Source organism: Hipposideros armiger, unplaced genomic scaffold (genome assembly GCF_001890085.2).
Source record: "Hipposideros armiger isolate ML-2016 unplaced genomic scaffold, ASM189008v1 scaffold_461, whole genome shotgun sequence".
Classification (NCBI taxonomy): Eukaryota; Metazoa; Chordata; class Mammalia; order Chiroptera; family Hipposideridae; genus Hipposideros; species Hipposideros armiger.
The window spans coordinates 377861-395508 of record NW_017731811.1 but is presented as its reverse complement, the minus strand read 5'-3'; the positions used below and the strand labels follow the sequence as shown (position 1 = coordinate 395508).

General features: G+C 50.8%; 2 protein-coding genes across 4 annotated transcripts in view; one reads left to right on the top strand and one right to left on the bottom strand.

Moving 5' to 3' along the window:
* Window positions 1-10537, top strand: part of ABAT (4-aminobutyrate aminotransferase) — a 69933-nt gene extending 59396 nt beyond the window's left edge. For all 3 annotated transcript variants that reach the window (XM_019666129.1, XM_019666130.1, XM_019666131.1), the window contains exons 12-16: window positions 683-820; window positions 1628-1795; window positions 3070-3216; window positions 6150-6261; window positions 7498-10537. In XM_019666129.1, the coding sequence (XP_019521674.1) occupies window positions 683-820; window positions 1628-1795; window positions 3070-3216; window positions 6150-6261; window positions 7498-7619 (687 nt within the window). In that variant the 3' untranslated portion in view covers window positions 7620-10537. The remainder of the gene's footprint in view (window positions 1-682; window positions 821-1627; window positions 1796-3069; window positions 3217-6149; window positions 6262-7497) is intronic.
* A 953-nt stretch (window positions 10538-11490) lies between these two features.
* On the bottom strand, window positions 11491-17634 carry TMEM186 (transmembrane protein 186). The gene is made up of 2 exons (XM_019666135.1): window positions 17500-17634; window positions 11491-15972 (listed from the first exon to the last, which is right to left on the bottom strand). The coding sequence occupies exons 1-2, from the start codon at window positions 17500-17502 to the stop codon at window positions 15337-15339; spliced, it is 639 nt and encodes a 212-aa protein (XP_019521680.1). The 5' UTR covers window positions 17503-17634; the 3' UTR covers window positions 11491-15336.
* Window positions 17635-17648: the final 14 nt, after the last annotated feature.

Here is a 17648-nt window from a genome sequence, read left to right as displayed (position 1 = left end):
TCTTAACCATCGCGCCACTTGGCCGGCCCCAGATGCTTTTCTTACAACCCCATCACTGTTAAGAGATTTGGGTTTTAAATCAGTTTCAACTTCATTAATATATAATTTACATACCATAAAATGCACTCATTTAAATGCCTAGTTCCATAAGTTTTGTCAAATTAATACACTCATGTAACCATCAGGGGCATCTTATCACCCCAGAAAATTTCCTCAGATCAACCTAAGTCAATCCAGGATCCCTCCCCTCACCCCACTCTACAACCACTGATTGGGTTTCTATCACTATTGATGAGTTTTGCAGCAGCTTTTTAAACAAATATTCATCCCAGATTCTGCACAGAAAGGACTCTCCTACCAATAATAATAATAACCTCATGCTGCGTTATCTCATTCAGTCCTCTTCCTGACTTTGTTAGGTATTCTGTCAGTAAACCCATTTATAGATCAAGAGAGCGGGGCTTTGGAAGGTTAAATAATTTGCCCCAATTTATCAGTCTGTATAAGCGCCAGGACCAGCACCAGTCCCCAGTAGGACACATTCCCAGCCACACATGTGCACACGAGCACGTTTTCCATATAACTTCCAGGGGTTCACAGGACCCCACGTGCCCGTCCACGGTGCTGTGTTGCTCAGGGGTCTCCCCATAAGCCGTTGCCACTTCCCGTCTTTGGAATCCAGGTGGAGGATCTGATCGTGAAATACCGGAAAAAGAAGAAGACGGTGGCCGGGATCATCGTGGAACCCATCCAGTCCGAGGGCGGAGACAACCACGCATCTGATGACTTCTTCCGGAAGCTGAGAGACATCTCCAGGAAGGTCAGTGCGGGGGGCCAGGGTTGGACGGGGCCACCGGCTGTCTCCGGCTGGTTTCCTGGAACTCAGGGTTATAGCTTTGGGGTCCTTGTAAACTTTCAGGCATTCAGAGGCTGCCTGTCTGCCTCCCAGGTAGAAAGACTGGGGCCGAGGGCAGGGCAGGGCCCGAAATTCTTCCCTAACGTCTTAGTGCAAAAACCAGCTGCCTGTCATCTTTGTGGGGAACTTCTGTAATCAAGAGATTCCTTGGGAAGGCCTCAGCCTCCATCCTTTTCTTTCTAGAGCCCCCAGCCTGGTGTGGTCCACATTCAACAGAGGCAAAGACTTTACGTTAATATCGTGTGTTCATTTTAATGTATCTTGCACATACAACCGGCACATCCAACCAGCAAGTTCACAGATAAAGGTTATATGACATGAGTTGATTTAAACACAAATACTAAGTAAATAATAGCCTGGGTGACGAGCAGCGCTGACAAACATGGTGACGGAAGTTTGGGAAAGCGCTAGGCCTCACTGCTGGGCCACGTCCCCTCCTAAGTCGGCTTGCTCAGGGACTGGGACAGATGACGTGCTGCTGTACTTTGGTCCAGGGGATATTCGATGTGCCAGCTGGGTTCCAGCTCAGCAGGTTGGAGGAATCATTAGACACCGCTCTGGTGGAACTGCCTTCTTAAGTGTTTGTCGAGTTTTTCCCAGGAACATGGGGCGTGGCTTGCAGTTCAGAAAGCCAGGACTCTTCGGCTGGACGCGGGGGTCCAAGCTTGGCCGGTTGTGGTGGGTGTTTATTTCTCCTTCCTCTCCCTCCAGCATGGCTGTGCCTTCCTGGTGGATGAGGTCCAGACGGGAGGGGGCTGCACCGGCAAGTTCTGGGCCCACGAGCACTGGGGCTTGGACGACCCTGCAGATGTGATGACCTTTAGCAAGAAGATGATGACGGGGGGTTTCTTCCACAAGGAGGAGTTCAGGCCCAATGCTGTGAGTGCTGACCCCACCCTCCCCTCCTTTGCAGGGCAGGGGAGGGAGGCAGGCAAAGGAGCTTTGCTTTCTCCTCACTGATCCCTCTCACAAACGAGGCACTGAGTGGACACGTTAAAGTGTCACATAGGTTCTCTAAGGCCCACTTCATATCGATTTAATTAGCCAATGGGATCACCCCTGCTCTCTCGGCAGGGCTGCCTTCATAGCAGTCCATTGTCAGTCTCCGCATTTTTCTCTGTGTGCTCATATAATCATATTGTTCATAGCTTCTGCTGTGAACTGAGCATTCGCTCTGTGCCTGACCTAGTTCTAAGCACTCCTCGTGTATTTTTAATCCTTACAACAATCTAACCAAGTAGGTGTTATTTTTCTCTCCCATTTCACCAATGAGGAATCAGGCACAAATTGGTTAAGTAAAGTGTCCAAGGTCACACAGCCTGGTAAATGACAAAGCCAGGATTCAAACCCGGAGCCCATGCTCTTAACCACTATACTGTACTACCACATGTACATATGGATTCACACACACACACACACACACACACACACACACTCACACACAGAGTCATCAGGGGTTTAGGATCCTTCCTTCTACCATTCCTGTATGTAGTTTCCACCCTCGGGGTTTCCTCATGGTCCAAAATGGCTACTGGAGCTCCAGCCTTCGCATCTCAACTCTAGATAGTAGAAAGGAAGGAAGCACCAAGTGGCCCACTCCTTGTCTTCAGCAGCCTTTTCAGAAATCCCACGGTACTTCTATTTCTAACAGTTTGACTCAGATCTGGTCACATGGCCACTCCTAACCGCAAGAGAGGTTGGGAAGCATGCTTTAGTTGGCTGCATCGAATAATTCATGGAGAAATAAATTAGGTGGTCAAACTGCCATCGATCGGCTCCTGAGTCCACCACCTGTGAGCTGCTTTATTTTCCCGGGACAAATCACTTAACCTCTCAGAACCTTAGCTTCCTTTTTTATAAAATGAAGATGATATCCAAGGGCCCACTATCTTGATTTCTCCAGGACTGAGGGATTTCCCAGCACGCAGATGAGTTAGTCTCCCTAAGAGTCATACCATTAGGCATACCTCCATATGGGGTTGTTGTAATGGAAAGAATTCAATGAGATAATACATGTTATCCTCCCAGCCCTTAGTTGATGCTCCCTGGGTTAGTTTCTTTCCCTTAAAGGGGGCACAAGGTGTATCTGAGGGAAGTGGGGGCCTCCTCAGGGTGTGCCATGTGTGAACCGGACACCCCGGGCCTCGTTCCAGCCTTACCGGATCTTCAACACCTGGCTGGGGGACCCATCCAAGAACCTGCTGCTGGCCGAGGTCATCAATGTCATCAAGCGGGAGGACCTGCTGAATAATGCCGCCCATGCCGGGAAGGCCCTGCTCACCGGGCTACTGGACCTCCAGGTACCTGCCCCCCAACTTGGCCTGGGCCCACCCCAGCTCTCCCAGGACCCCAGGTCAGCGTCTGAGCTCTACAGAATGGCATCCCTCCAGCTCCAGGGACCGCCCTCCGCCCCCAGGCAAGGCTGTCCAATTCAGCGAATTATTGAACACAGGACACCCAGTTGAATTTGAAAAACAGCGACTTTATTTTTAACATAAACGTAGACACATCATGCACCATTTGGGACACACTTATACTAAAAAGGTGTAAATTGTTTATCCGAAATTACAGTTTACCTGGGCATCCTGTATTGTCTTTGGCAACCCTAACTCAGAACAATTTGAAATTAGGAAAATGGGATTATCCTCATTTTCTGGATGAGAAAAGGGAGACGTGGGACAGGAGCCAGGTTCTAAACCCAGATCTGCCCGATGGCAAAGACTCTGAAGGAGTTAAGTGTGGCTGTTATGACAGTTAAGACCCTCTGGCTGGAATTTGGTTTTCTTGGGCTGTATTTGCATTTAAACTGAGGCTGGGGTAGGGGCAGGCACTAGAAAAAGCCTCTGCGATGGGTCAGGCCTTTCCTCCCTGCTGGGGCGCTCCTCCACGGTGGGCCAGTGGGGCAGAAGTGACAGGCGTCCATTACGTCCCTGGGAGCCATCTGGGCCCAGCTTGCAGGGGCCGGGGCTTGGAGGGAGCTGGTTGTTCTGGGCTGTCACAAGTGCGGCTGCTCCCTGTCCTGAGCTGAGCAGACTTCCCGCGAGCTCTGAGGTCCACGCAGACCGTGGATAGCAGCCTACCCGGGGAGCGAAGCTCAGGCCAGGCTCTCATGATCAGTAGCGACAGATAGGCAGAGTTCACAGCCTGGCAAGGGACAGGGTTGGCACTCAAAGAAGGCAGCACTGGCTGGGATGGAAGAGAAACAAAAGCGTTCAGACCTCTGCGGCGTCCCTTGATAGGTGAGTGGGTGAGCAATGGGAGAGTCACAGATGGCAAGATAGCTGTGTGGCTCAGGAAGAAACAGGAACACAGGCATCGGGACCCGTGAGTGATGTCGTACTACACCAGAGGAGCAAGGCCTCGGGCGAAAGAATGCCAGGAAGGTTTTCTTTGTCCTTCTAGTAATGTCCCAGTTGATGCCACTACCACCCTTAGTCACAAGGGTGTGTTCTGGAGGACAAGGCAGCTTGCAGGTCCCTGATCAAGGCAGCCTGGCTCTGAAAAGGGGTGTGGAGCACGGTGCTCCCCAAAGTGGGTTCCATGTGCAGGACGGTGCCACCAAAAAGCCTTCCATGGGAGCATCCCAGAGCCAAGACTGGCATCTTGCTTTTAGGAGACCTGAGCTGCTCATTTAAAGGGGTGGGAGCAGTCAGGGGGCCTTATCAGGGCCTTCCAACGTTATAGACAAGAAGCGGGTGAGATTACAGGGCCACTCTAAAACAATGAGCAAGGCACATGGGTGAGACTAAAGGGCGCAGGCCTAGAGACAGCAATCGAAGCCCTACAGTGAGGAGGGGACAGGGAGGTCCCACGGTCATGTATTAATTAATCAAGTTGACAGTTACTAGGCCTGTTTGAGTGTGTGTGTGTGTGTGTGTGTGTGAGAGAGAGAGAGAGAGAGAGAGAGAGAGAGAGAGAGAGAGAGAGTGAGAGAGAGAGAAGGGCCCCAAGCATGAGTGAGACCTTGTTCTCGGCCTCCACTCTGTTGGGAGAGAGCATCCAAATCCCTGGCTCCCAGCCAACCAGCAAGCGCAAGAACGCGCACAGTGAGTGCTAGAGTGACTTCTGTGCCTCAGTTCCCTCACCTGTGGAGATCAACATGGGCCCTTTGCTAGTGGAGTGAGGATTCAAGGTCAGGCGTGTAAGTGCCTAGTCCAGTGCCTGGCATATATGTGGGGCCTCTACTATCACCAGAATATAACTTGATCTCCAGTTTCTCCCACGGAGCTGTAACAAAATGACATGTGCCCCCCCCCCGCCTCCCTGTCTCTGTCCCTGGTACCTGAAATTATTTTGGGTTATCCAAGCCTATTTGCTGTCCTTCGCATGGACAATGGAGAGTGAGGAAGAACCAGACCCTCTACTCTGGGTGACTGTTCACTTCCTGAGGCTGCTGGGTGGCAAAAAACAAGAATTTATTCTCTTACCATTCTGGAAGCCAGAAATCTGAAATCAAGAGCTCAGTATCGTTGATTCTTTCCGGAGGCTCTGAGAGAGAGTCCACCCAAGGCCTGTCTCCTGGATCCTCGTGGCTACCGGCAGTCCTTGGCATTCACTCGTCTCTGCCTCATTGTCACACAGCTTTCTGCCCTCTGTCACATGCCTGTGTCCACACTTTGCTCTTCTTATAAGGATGCCCGTCGTTGGATGTAGGGCCTACCCTACTCCAGTTTGGCCTCATCTACACCTAACTACATCGGCAAAGACCCTATTCCAAACAAGGTCACGTTCACAGGTTCCAGCTGGACATGAACTTGGGGAGGGGAGGAACCATTCATTCCAGTGAAACCCTTAACCTCAAAGTCTTGAGTGAGGATGAGCTGTTTTCCTCCTAGAAGAATCACCACTTTTCTAGAAAGAGAGCTAATAAATGAAGATGGCTGACATCTATTGAGCACCTACCGAGTGCCAGGCCCTAGACTTAAGACTTAGAAACCTTGTCTCACCAAATTCTCACCACAGCGCATTGAGGTCAATAGCATTCATATCCTTCAGTTTACAGAAGAGGACGCTGAGTCACAAGCCACTTAAGATTCACCCAAGGTCGCACAGTGAGAAAAAGGCTGAGCAGGGTTTTGAACCCAGGACTGGATGTCTCCAGGGCCAGAGCCCTGAACCCCACAGTGGTCCTGCCAATCCATGCAGAGGCCCATAGGCTGGCCCCAGGGGGTATATGAAGTGGCTGCTACACAGGTGACAGGCTTCAATTCCAGCCTTGTCTCCCCCGCTGCAGGCCCGGTACCCCCAGTTCATCAGCAGAGTGAGAGGACGAGGCACATTCTGCTCCTTTGACACTCCAGATGAGTCCATCCGGAATAAACTCATTTTGATAGCCAGAAACAAAGGTAAGGCGGCCCGGAATGTTACCTGGTGTGGGGGGACAGGTGGGACACAGGACTAGAAACAGTCTGAACGCTTTTTCTCAGAAGAAGAGAAAGTTACCATCAGGATTTCCTCGTACAGTTATTTATTCATGTGAAAATATTCACTGAGGTGAAGGACACCCCTGGGGAGAGTCACGATGATGAACAAGGCCATTGGTGTCCCCTCCTCCAAGGAGCTAACAGTCTAGCAGGAAGGGGTGACATTAAAGGGACTCTTTCATAAACAACAGATTGCAGTTATAAATCTGAGGAAGGAGGAAAAGGGGCTCAGAGAGTAAATAGCTGGGGAAAGTGTCCAGGAAATCAGCGAAGGCTTCCTTTGCGGAAGTGACATTTTACCTAAGTCTTGATGGGTGGACAGGGGTTGGCCCGGTGCAGAAAGTCAGGAAGAGCATCCCAGGCCGAGGGAGGGATGTGTGCAATGAGCTGAGGCTGAAGGGAGCCTACAGGGCTGGAGAAACCGAAAGGATGGAGTGCGATGAGGGACCAATGGGACTGGAGGTGCTGCCAGGCCCACGTCCGCCTGTGGATCAGGTTCAAGATTCTGGACGTTTTTTCTAAGAGCCATGGGAAGCCGTGGAAGAGTTGTAAGCTGGAGTGGTGGGGTGGGGGTGGCAGGGTATTGTGATGAGGTAAGAGCACCTGTGGTGTCAAGCATGGTGTCTTTCATTTGTACCACCTTCTGGCACCCCTGCACCAGCCCTGAAGGGCAGGGGTGAAGCACGTCCTCATTAAAGGAGAAAACTCAGTCTCAGAGATGCTAAGCAACCGAGGCAAGGGCACCCAGCAAGTCAGTGGTGAAATTGCCCTTTAAAATAAGGGGCCCACCCCTCTTCCTGACTGCTCTGCCCCACAGACATGCTTCTGACCTGCTCCCCCCATTTGTAATTTACTTATTTTCTTTCCCCCCCGACACCATGAGTTTCTGGAAGGCGGGGACTTTAGCTCAGGACTTCTCTATCTCTAGACCTAGTTCAGACAGCAGGCATTCAAACTTGGAAGGAGGGAAGGAGGGACGAGAATGATGGAGGAGACGGATGAAGGGAGAGAGAAAAGGAATGGAGATGAATGGGTGGATGGAAGGAAGGACATGGGTGGGTGTGGTAGCCATGTTGTAGCACCCCCTCCCCCAACCCCCAGTTCTCTGAGCCTGACTCTAAGCCCCGCTCCTAACCAACTTCCTGCCATTTCTTTCAGGCGTGGTGTTGGGGGGCTGCGGGGACAAATCCATTCGTTTCCGTCCCACTCTGGTCTTCAGGGATCACCACGCACACCTGTTCCTCAATATTTTCAGTGACATCTTAGCCGACTTCAAGTAACAAAGCCATTTCCACTACGCTCTGGGGAAGCCCCGATCTCAACAGTTGTCAAATTGATTAGTTTGCCTAATTCATGTTTTCACTTAAAGGATCAGAGGTGGATGCATCAATGGAAGGGTGGTAGGTGGGGAGGGGACGTTTTTTGGTGGCTTGTGGGGAGGGGTGAGAAGGGGGTGCTGGTTTGGGTTTTCCTCCCTGCAGAGCCAATGGTGCCCCTTGGTTTAAGCCCAGAAATTCTGCTTGAGCCCCGGACAGTCTCATGATGGGTCATGAGAGTTGTGGCCATATATGTCTGCCCTTGACCCCAACAATTTCTTTGGAAGCCAGTAAAGGGAATGACACCTGCTCCTGGGACTGATGGCTGGGTCTCCTGGGTCCTTCTCAAGTGCCATATTCTGTGGTCAAGGATGCTGGCTCCCTCGCAAACAAACATGCCCGCCCCCTCTCACCCAGCTCCCGGAGCTCTGAACATGTCTCATGCACAGTTCAATGAAGGACAGGACCGATCATACGAAGGCAGGACAGTGGGGACATTAGGACTGAGCCAGGCCTCCTGAAGCCTTGGACCACGCCTCTCAGCGCATCTGGGGGTTCCTCTAAACTGTGAATTCTGTCCTTGACGGAGCTTTGCCCTTGGAGAATCTCCAGGTGGCATCACTGATGGTTCTTACTTGCCATCCTCCATTCCCCAAACTGTTAAATTCCCCTCTGTTAAATGTCAAACCGAGACCTCTGGGAAGAAAACTGCAGCGTGAGCAGGGGGCACAAAAGGTCACAAGCACAAGCCAGTCTCCCAGGAGCATGAGCCCAGGGCCTGGGGCGACTTCCTCCTGTCTCCCAGGTGTCTGGGGTCTGCCTTTTGGACCCCTCGCCCAGGAGGCTCTTTCTCTAGCTTTGGTTCATGCACCTTTGCTCCACTTCTGAGCAGCCCTAGGAATAGCTTTGCTGTCCCATCAGACCAGTCAGTTACTAAATTAGATTTCTTCTCGAGGGAAGCGTCATGAATTAAAGGCACCAGAGTTCCGTGCAGGGAAAAAAAAAAAAAACCAGCCTGTTGGCTCAAGGCGGTTTCCTTGCACCTTGCCACTCCAAATTAGAGATTTTCCTGCCGTGAATGAGTGTGGAGATTACCAGGCACCTAGTACTTAAAGGCTTCATTGCACTATGGCTGAGGCATCTGGTAGTCCTACAGCAATAAAGGATTGTTTAGTGACAGTTTGGCTTGTGTTCTGTCCAGAAGGAAGGCCACTTCATCTCCCAGTGCCTTGGTTGACCGTCTGGGGAGATGAGCATTTCAAAGGCCTCCATTCAGCACTTCGCTCTTTTAGTAACTAATCATCCAAAGACCTCAAAGGGATTTTTTTTTTCAGCTTCCACTCTTCATCAAACTTGGTCATCGACCTGTTTTTGTTGAGAACGGAAAGGCACGAACATGTCTAACAGACACAGACAGATCCATGAATTCACTTTGCATCCTTGAAGTCAGGGCTAACCCGTTGCATTAAAGGCATTCCACAGTGTTTCCTTATTCAATAATTCATTCATGAAACTTGCATTAATTACCTGCCCTGTCCCAGGCCCAGTGCCGAGCACTAGGAGGACAAACCTGAAATAAAACATAGTCCCTGCTCTCGAGGGATTCACAATCTACTGTGCACAACAGACTCTTAAGCCAACAATGAAAGCTGAGTGGCAAGTGCTGTAACAGAGGTATTTGTAGAAGCATCAGGAAATTGGAAGGAGTGCCCTAATCCGCCTAAGGGAGGTTTCAAGGAGACAGTGACATTTGAGCAAGGTTTTGCAGAATGAGCAGGAGTTCGCCAAACAGACAAGGCAAGGAAGAGTGTTGCAGAAAGGGAACAGCATATGCAAAGACACATCAGTTCTCACACCTTTCTCGGGGGATCCGGATTCCACAGGCAGTAGCCCAAAATTCAAGGCCTTATTTAACAAACAAGCAAAATGCAAACCAAACCATAATGCATATTTATTGGTGTGGGTATGCGTTCTCCTGAGAACTGTGGCACTGGATGCAAACACACAGTAAGGTTCCTGGAACCCAGAAGGGTTTTAATCCAGGGCACAACCAGAAACGTGGCTCTTTGGTGGAGAGAGTGGCTCCAATATTTTGTTCTCTCCCCAGGGGGAATTAACAGAGAAGTGAAACCACTTTATCTGGAAAGTCATTTCCAGACTTATTCAGTCCTTACCAAAGGGAAGTTATTCTCGTAAAACTTTTTAAGCCATTTATCAAGTTCTTGTTGACTCAGGGCATGACGAGTTCCTGAGACATCTGCTTTTGGGGGTGGGGGAGCCTAGCTGGAAGAATGTCATGGAAAAGAATTCTCAGCAGAGCTCAAGATTCGTAGGAACTGGAAGAAGGTTGGTGAAAAGACAGCGGACCCGGCAGACAGGTCGCCGTCGAGGGCAGAGCCCAGGGAGAAGCGCTTCTGTGGCCGACGGTCTGGAAGTGAATCCATCATACATTAGTGCTATAGAGTTTAGTGAATGTCTCTAGCAAACCTTGTCACTTTTATAGAAAACAAGGTCCAGTGATATAGCAAGTCTTAGCACATCCTCCCTTTTATTATAAATGGGTGTTTTTTATAATTTTTACTGACACTCAGTAACCATGCAAAATTGTGCACAACATTTATCTATCTATCTATCTATCTATCTATCTATCTATCTATCTATCTATCAGCTCATGGTAAAAAACCATAGCTAGGAAGCATCAGCGACTTACGCATACAAAGTGATCTTGTTTACAGTATTCTGTTGAGAGTGCCAATAAATGATAAATTAACATGTCACAATGTAACCGATGACCAGATGCACAATTCCATGAATTAAATGTGTTTCCCTTGTTAATCACTATTGTTAAATTTAAAAAAAATATATTTATAATGGAAACCTCAGGGTGAATGTGGCCTTTTTGGTTGGAAATGGTTAAGTCATTATCTGGTAAGTAGTTATTAAGCACCAATTATATACGTCTTAGGGATGTCTTGGGGGGAACACTCTACCTGCATAAGTCTGCGTTGGGTTCGGGAAGCATGGTGAGGCTGTTAATGTCACCAGAGTGCATCAAGGACATACCACGTGATAGGGATGGACAAGGTGTGCCCCTTACCCTCAGCTCACCTTTTAGTGGGGCAGAGGTCACAGCAACCCAGCGTAAGGACCAGGATGCAGGAAGACCCGGGAGGCTGTATGTGCACAAAGGGCAGGCCCCGCGTTGTTGGGGTGGAAGTTGGACCCGAGTTTCATCTTCAAGGGTGACTCAGAGGAGGGAGGGAAGGCATTGCAGAGCAAGAAAGTAGCTAACTGAAAGGCACGGAGGCAGGAGGCAGGTCTACATTGTTCAGCATTACTAGATCACAAAGGGAGGGAGACGAGAAGAGCTGGAAGAAAACGCCAGGGAAACAGGCAGGACTCGGATCCGAGGCGCTTTCTGTGCCATGCTGAGGGCCTTCCATGCAGTGATGGAGCCACCCAAGGTCTGGAGCAGAGGGATACTCTGACGTGCGATTTAGGAAGATTGTCCTGGGCTGGCTGAGTAGCTCAGTTGGTTAGGAGCACGAGCACTGAGCAACAGGGTCGCCGGTTCGATTCCCACATGGGCCAGTGAGCTGAGCCCGAGCTGAGCTGCCAACATGTGGCAGGATGGCTCAGCTGGTGAGAGCACATGCTCTTAACAGGTTGCTGGTTCGACTCCCGCATGGGATGGTGGGCTACCCCCACCCGCAACTAAGATTGAACACGGCACCTTGAGCTGAGCTGTCACGAGCTGCCGACAGGCGGCCGGATGGTGACTGGACTTGGAGCTGAGCTAGCTGCGCCCTCCACAACTAATATGGAAGGACAACAACTTGGCTGTTCCCCTTCCCCAATTCCCCAATAAAATCTTGGAAGGGAGGGAGGGAAAAGAAAGAAAGGTTGTCCCGAGTACATGCTCACTGTGACAAACAGCGAGGCGGGGAGACCGGTTGGGACTCTATCACAATCAAGATGACCTTGTGGCCTGACTAGGACAACGATAATGGGATGAATGGAGAAGGGGAAAAAAGCTCAGAATCTACAACATTCAGGACAGTGACTTTCCACATTGGGTGCACTTTAGTCACCCTAAAGAGCTTTTTAAACAATCCCAAAGCTTGGGCCTCCCCCCCGACCAATTAAATCAGACTCTCTCAGTCAACTGAGGTGGTAAGTTGATGCCCACCTCAATGGGGAGGCACAGGAGAGGTGCTTGGTAAGCACCTGTGGCAGTTAGCTGGCCTCTCACCCTCCTGGTGTCCTGGCCCAGGAGTGGGGATCATGGGCTCCTGTCTCACTTCTGCTCCCAGCTGTCTCAGCGGGCCTCGATCCACCCATATTTTTCTCACCTGGAAAACATATGGTTTGGATCACAGGATTTCGAGGTTCCTTCCAGCTCGGACATCCCAACATGTCTATGAAACAACGGACTTGGAAGGCATTAGCTACCATTAAATGTATTTTGTAAATAATCAGAGTGGTAATTATCATTTGTTGAGCATCTGTAATGTGCAAGCATATTCTACTGGTGCTTTATAATTCTCACAACAAACCTATGAACTGTGTATTTGTATGCCTATTTTTAAGATGAGGAAACTGAAGCTCCGCGAGGTTAGAGGAACCTGCCCCAAATCACGCAGCTCAGAAGCCAGAATACACACAGAGGAAAGATGATGTACTAGCGTGTACACAAGTGTGTGTGTGTGTGTGTGTGTGTGTGTGTGTGTGTGTGTGCGCACAGTCAGGGTGGGCTTGGTTGAGGAGAGGGACTGTCAACACTCAAGGGCCTTTCTCCCAGCCAGCCTGGCCACCGGAACGTGGACTTGAACTGGTCAGCATCAGTGTGAGATCCGAAACACAACAGTCCTAAGGCGGGTGGGTGGAAGGTGCCAGAACCTCAAGGTCAAATACTCTGTAAAAAACAGTTTCTTATTTTCTGCCCTTCCTCCTCCGTGGGGAGGCAGATGGTATCGGCCCTGCCCGATTAACTCTCATCAGGCAAGATTTTACAGTTGAATGCTGCAGGATCAAAACAAGGCCATAAAAGTTGGACTCTGCCTGGGGTTCAAAGGGACCCCGTTGCTTTCCATTTGGGGACTCAAGTCCTGAAGTCAGAAAGCAGCCAAAGGAAAGCACCAACCCTAGTTATTTGGGTAATTCACCCCAGGTTGGTCCCACGAGCAGCTAAACCTTTCAGATCCGTTCTGGGGAGTGTATTAAGTGTCGTAATTCAGCAATGGGCCGGGGTGGGCTACCTGGCCCAAGAGCTAGGGAAGTCTCATTTTTGGTAACGGCTGTAGCAAGGACAGTGGCTGTCGGCCATGCACACCATGAACGTCCCCAGTTAGAGCCTGGTCTGGAGGACTCAAGTCAGCTCGGGCTGCTGTCACAAGATACCATAGACTGGGCAGCCTGAACTGCATTCACTTCTCACAGTTCTGGAGGCCTGACCTGAAGTCCATGGTTGGGTTCCTGGCGACGGCCTCTTCCTGGTTATGTCCTACCGTGGCTTTCCTTGTCTTCTTTTTAGAAGGACATTAATCCCTTCCTGAGGGCCTCACCCTCATGACGTCATCTAACCCTAATCATCTCCCAAAGGCCCCACCCTCCTCCAAACACCATCACATTGGGGGTGATAGTTTCAACATGAATTTTAGGGCGGACACAAACATTCAGTCCACAGCAACTACCGTATGAAAACTGACATGCTACAGACCACCCCAAGCTCTGCATCTAAATTATAAACAGTATGGAGAGGTGCCGAGTCCAAAAGGTTCTCAGCAGACAGGAAGGGACAGCCTACAAGGGACAAACTAGGCCACATCACTGATGCTTTCAGTGACTTGTTTCCTATTGTCAACTTAGCTTCCAAGTCCAGAGTGGGAATTCATGATTGAGAAACTTTTCTCTTTACCTAGAAAGCTGACATGAGGAGGAAAGAATGGAGAGAGAAACTGTTTATTACAGCGTTTTTCTTCATTTGTTATGGCAGATGCCAAGCCCATTATGAAAATTGTAAACAAACTAGGTTATAAAGTTAAAAGTCGAAGCTTTCCCTTCATCTCATCCACCCCCAATTCTCTCCCCAGAGGTAACCACTGTTAACAGTTTGCAATGTATGCATTTTTTTTTTCAAAACGCAAGATCACACAAAACTAGATTGTTCTGTGACTTGTTTATTCCATGTAACGTTACCCCATGATCACCTGTCCACGTCGGCAGATGGTTCAACCTCACTCTTTCCAAGGGCTGTGAAATATCCCCTAGTATTGGAGCCACCATTTTTACTTAACCACGTGGCCACCGATAGACAGTTTACTTCCAGTTCCGTGGTGCTATTGTTTTGTTTTGCCATTAGAAACATTCAGTGAACATCCTTTCTATGTATGCTTGGGTATTTCTATTAGGCCACTATTTTGGAATTGTTGTCAAAGGCAGAAACTGCAAATATACCCACCGCCTGAATCTAAAGACCACTTCCATTTTGCTGAGAAGCTGCTGCATGGCTTTGGGGTAGGGTATACCCCACACAAGGATCCTCAAAACTTGGGGTGCCTTGGAATGACCTAGGAAGCTTTTACCAGAATCTACAGGGGCTGAACACAGGCGAGTTTTGTTGTCTGTGCTGATGTTGATTTGGGGGTTTTTTGAATAGCTCCCAGGTGCTGCCCTACACGCGTTGCAGGAGCCCTAGCCCGACTGCCATTGTCACGTGGAGATCTATGACTTTAGCTCGGGAATAATGGGATGGACAATGCATTTGCTCTGTGTGCCCTCTGCTGGTACTGTGTAAGCAGAGTGTGCATCAAAGTGAAGGCTTTCATGCCAAGGCTGGTGAGAATCCAGCTCTCACCTCTCAGTGTGGTGAGACTTCAGGGCAGCGTTGTCAACCCAGGCTACACATGAAAATCACCTGGGGGACCTGGTCACTGGCCTGGGCAACAATATTTTTCAACAGCTCTCCAGGTGATTCTGCACGTGGAGCCAGGGTTTGAGAACCTATTCTTCAGGAAAAAATTGGCCCACGAACACAAAGTCCACAGAGGCATCCGATGGGAGAACCTAGACCTCTGCAGCGATCACAGTCCGGGCAGGGGAGCTGTGCTCTCTTGGGTGATACTGCTGCCCCAGTTGTTGTGCAGCTACCATCCTGGCAGAATGCAATGACCCAGCGCTGGGCTTCATTTCGAGTCCCGTCTGCTGCTGGGTCCACTGCACATCACCTCCGCATTAACTAACGCTTAATATTTGCTCCCGCCCGTTGAGTTTGCAAAGCACTTGACGTTTATTGTTTATTCTCACACCCCTCTCATGAGACAGGCAGGAGTTTCCATTTAAAAAATGCAAAACCAAGGTTCAGAGACTCACTTCCCTGCCCCAGGACAGGGAGTTAAGAACAGACAGAACCCAAGTCTTCTGAAGTCACAGAACCCAAGGCCTGTGCTTCCCTGGTCACCCCTCTTCCCACTTTACTGCACTGTATTGAGTGAAGCGGGCAGAGCTTCCTCCAGGAACTGGCTCTTAGCAGAAACTTCTGGCCAGTACCTAACAGAATGCCATACACAGCGCAGTTAGAATTTGCACTACGGGCCTCTTTCCTAAACTGGGTTACTGGCATCCGCCTTGTGAACTTCCTCATCCCCAAACACAAGTTCCCAGGGGCCCAGCGCCCAGACGTTCACTTGCGCGTGTCCAGCGCCCCAAACACCTGCGTGAACCGCTCTCGGTCCAGGATGCGTCCATAGCGCAGGCTGATGTAGAAGGTTTGCTTCCCACTGTACTGCTGGATCCGCATGAACAGCTCCTGGGGCCGGTCCTGGGTCTCTGCCAGGGGGATCACGTCGGCCACCGGGCAGTACGTGTCCTGCCGCCAGCCCCAGAAGGTCAGGTGGGCCACCCGCAGCATCGTGCCTGACTCGTTCACGTACAGGATACCCACCAGCCTCCGGAAGAAATAGCTCATCCAGCACAGCATGGTCAGGGCGAAGCCAGCTATCCCGCCCACGAGGCACAGGGAGTTGAGAGTCATGAGGCCCTGGGAGTACCAGTAGAAGCCAGGCGGCAGGGCCACCACCGTCAGGGCCGTCTGTGCCACCTTCAGCTGAGACAAGTACCCGAAGGCTCTGATGCCATCAAAACGGTAGACCATCTGGAACTTCTCTGTCTCTGTGCCTGGTGGCTTCTCCTTCGAGGTGGCCAGCCTGCTCCCCACCCACTTCCTAGGATCCTGCCCATTGCGGCACCGCAGCCCATAGAGTGGCCTTCCCCACACAGTTGGCCCTGGCAACCGCGGCACAGCGCGGAGGAGGGCAGCCTGGAAGGGAGACAGGAGACCATTTCTATCAAGGAACTCAACCATGCCCATCACACAACCAACATCTGTAAAGATCTCACGCGGAGGCTCCCACCAACCCTGGAAGGTCACCACCGCTATCGCCAAAGACAGAAGGAAAGGCAAACCCGGATGCTTTACCTCCCGTGATCTTCACAAAAGCTGTGTGAGACAGGAACCACTACTTCCACTTTACCACTGAGGAAACTAAGCCCAGAGAAGGTAAGAAATTTACCCAAAGACACACAGCCAGTGAGTGGGGCAGAGTCTGGCTCTCACATTGGCCTCCTTCCTCCAGGCAGTTCACGTAGGTTCGGGAAAGGAGGTGCAGCCGTCATTCATTCAACAAATACCTAGGGGCCGGCCGAGTGGCGCGATGGTTAAGAACTGGCTTGGGATGCCAGAGGGCACCAGTTCGGATCCCACATATGAGGGCCAGTGACACTGCCCTCCACAGCTAAGATGCTGAACAACAGCTCAACCTGGAGCTGGGCTGCAGAGAGTTGCCTGCAACGGCGTAGGCTGCAGCCCCTGCTGCAGTGGGTTGCCATGGGCTACCGTATGTAGCCAGCATCCAGCATGAGCGGCCAATAGCCGCAGTGAGCGGCCGTCCAGAAGCCGGAGACTGATCTGCCTCGCCCGGGAAGAGCGCAATGATGGTGCCAACTTGGGCCAGTGAAGCAACGTCCTCCACAACTAGACTGAAGGACAAAAGGACAGCAACTTGTCTGTTCCCCTTCCCCTAAATCCCCAGCACTGTTCCCATCCCCCCAATTCCCCAATAAAATCGTTAAAAAAAAAAAAACCTAGGGAGAGCCAACTCTGGGCTGGGCCCTAGAACCATAAAGCTATGTGAACATTTCCCCAGGCGGGAAACTAAACAATCAATGTCCTAGTGGACAAGTCCGTGAGATACGTAGTATAATAACTTTCTGACTCTCTTGTCAGCTTCAAGCGTCATCTGGGTGCTAAAGAGAACTTGTGTTGTCTTAGCCTAGTTTGGGGAGGGGAGGAACGGAAGAGGAGGAAAAGATGGAGGCGCCAGAAGCACGAGGATTTTATTAGGGGCACAGTTCTACACCTTGCGCAGTGCAGTGAAAGATGTTTAGGCTGTGGAGCCAGATCTGAGTTCCAATCCTGACTCCTCAAGCTGTGCATCCTCGGGCAAGTGACTCCACTTCTCTGGGCCTCGGTTTCTTCCTCTTTGGAATGGGGATTCGGAACATACTGAATGAGATAATGGTCTTCAAGCCCTCAAGTGCACTTGATGGACTTGATGAACTTGGGACAAGGCGAGTGAGTGCTCAGTGCGTTTCACTTATCGCTACTGTTGACCCACGTGGCCTGAGCGCAGAGGAAGCCCGGGAATAACAAATCGTAACCCACGCCGGAGGCCTCTCCCGCGCGTTCCACGAATCACAACCCCAGGCGTCGGCCTGCCTGCCCCAGGCCTGACTCAGAGCCCCAAAGCGCATCAACTCCCTCAGCACCCACCATCCGCCTTCTTACCATGGCTCAGCTGCCAGCTGCCGGAAGTGAATCCCACCTGCGCCCGAGATCTCTAAGAGCGCATGCTCGGGCGACACAGGCCTGCGTGCGACGCACTGCATTCTGGGACTTGTAGTCCAGCGAGAATAGCTGCAGCTAGTGCCGGGCAT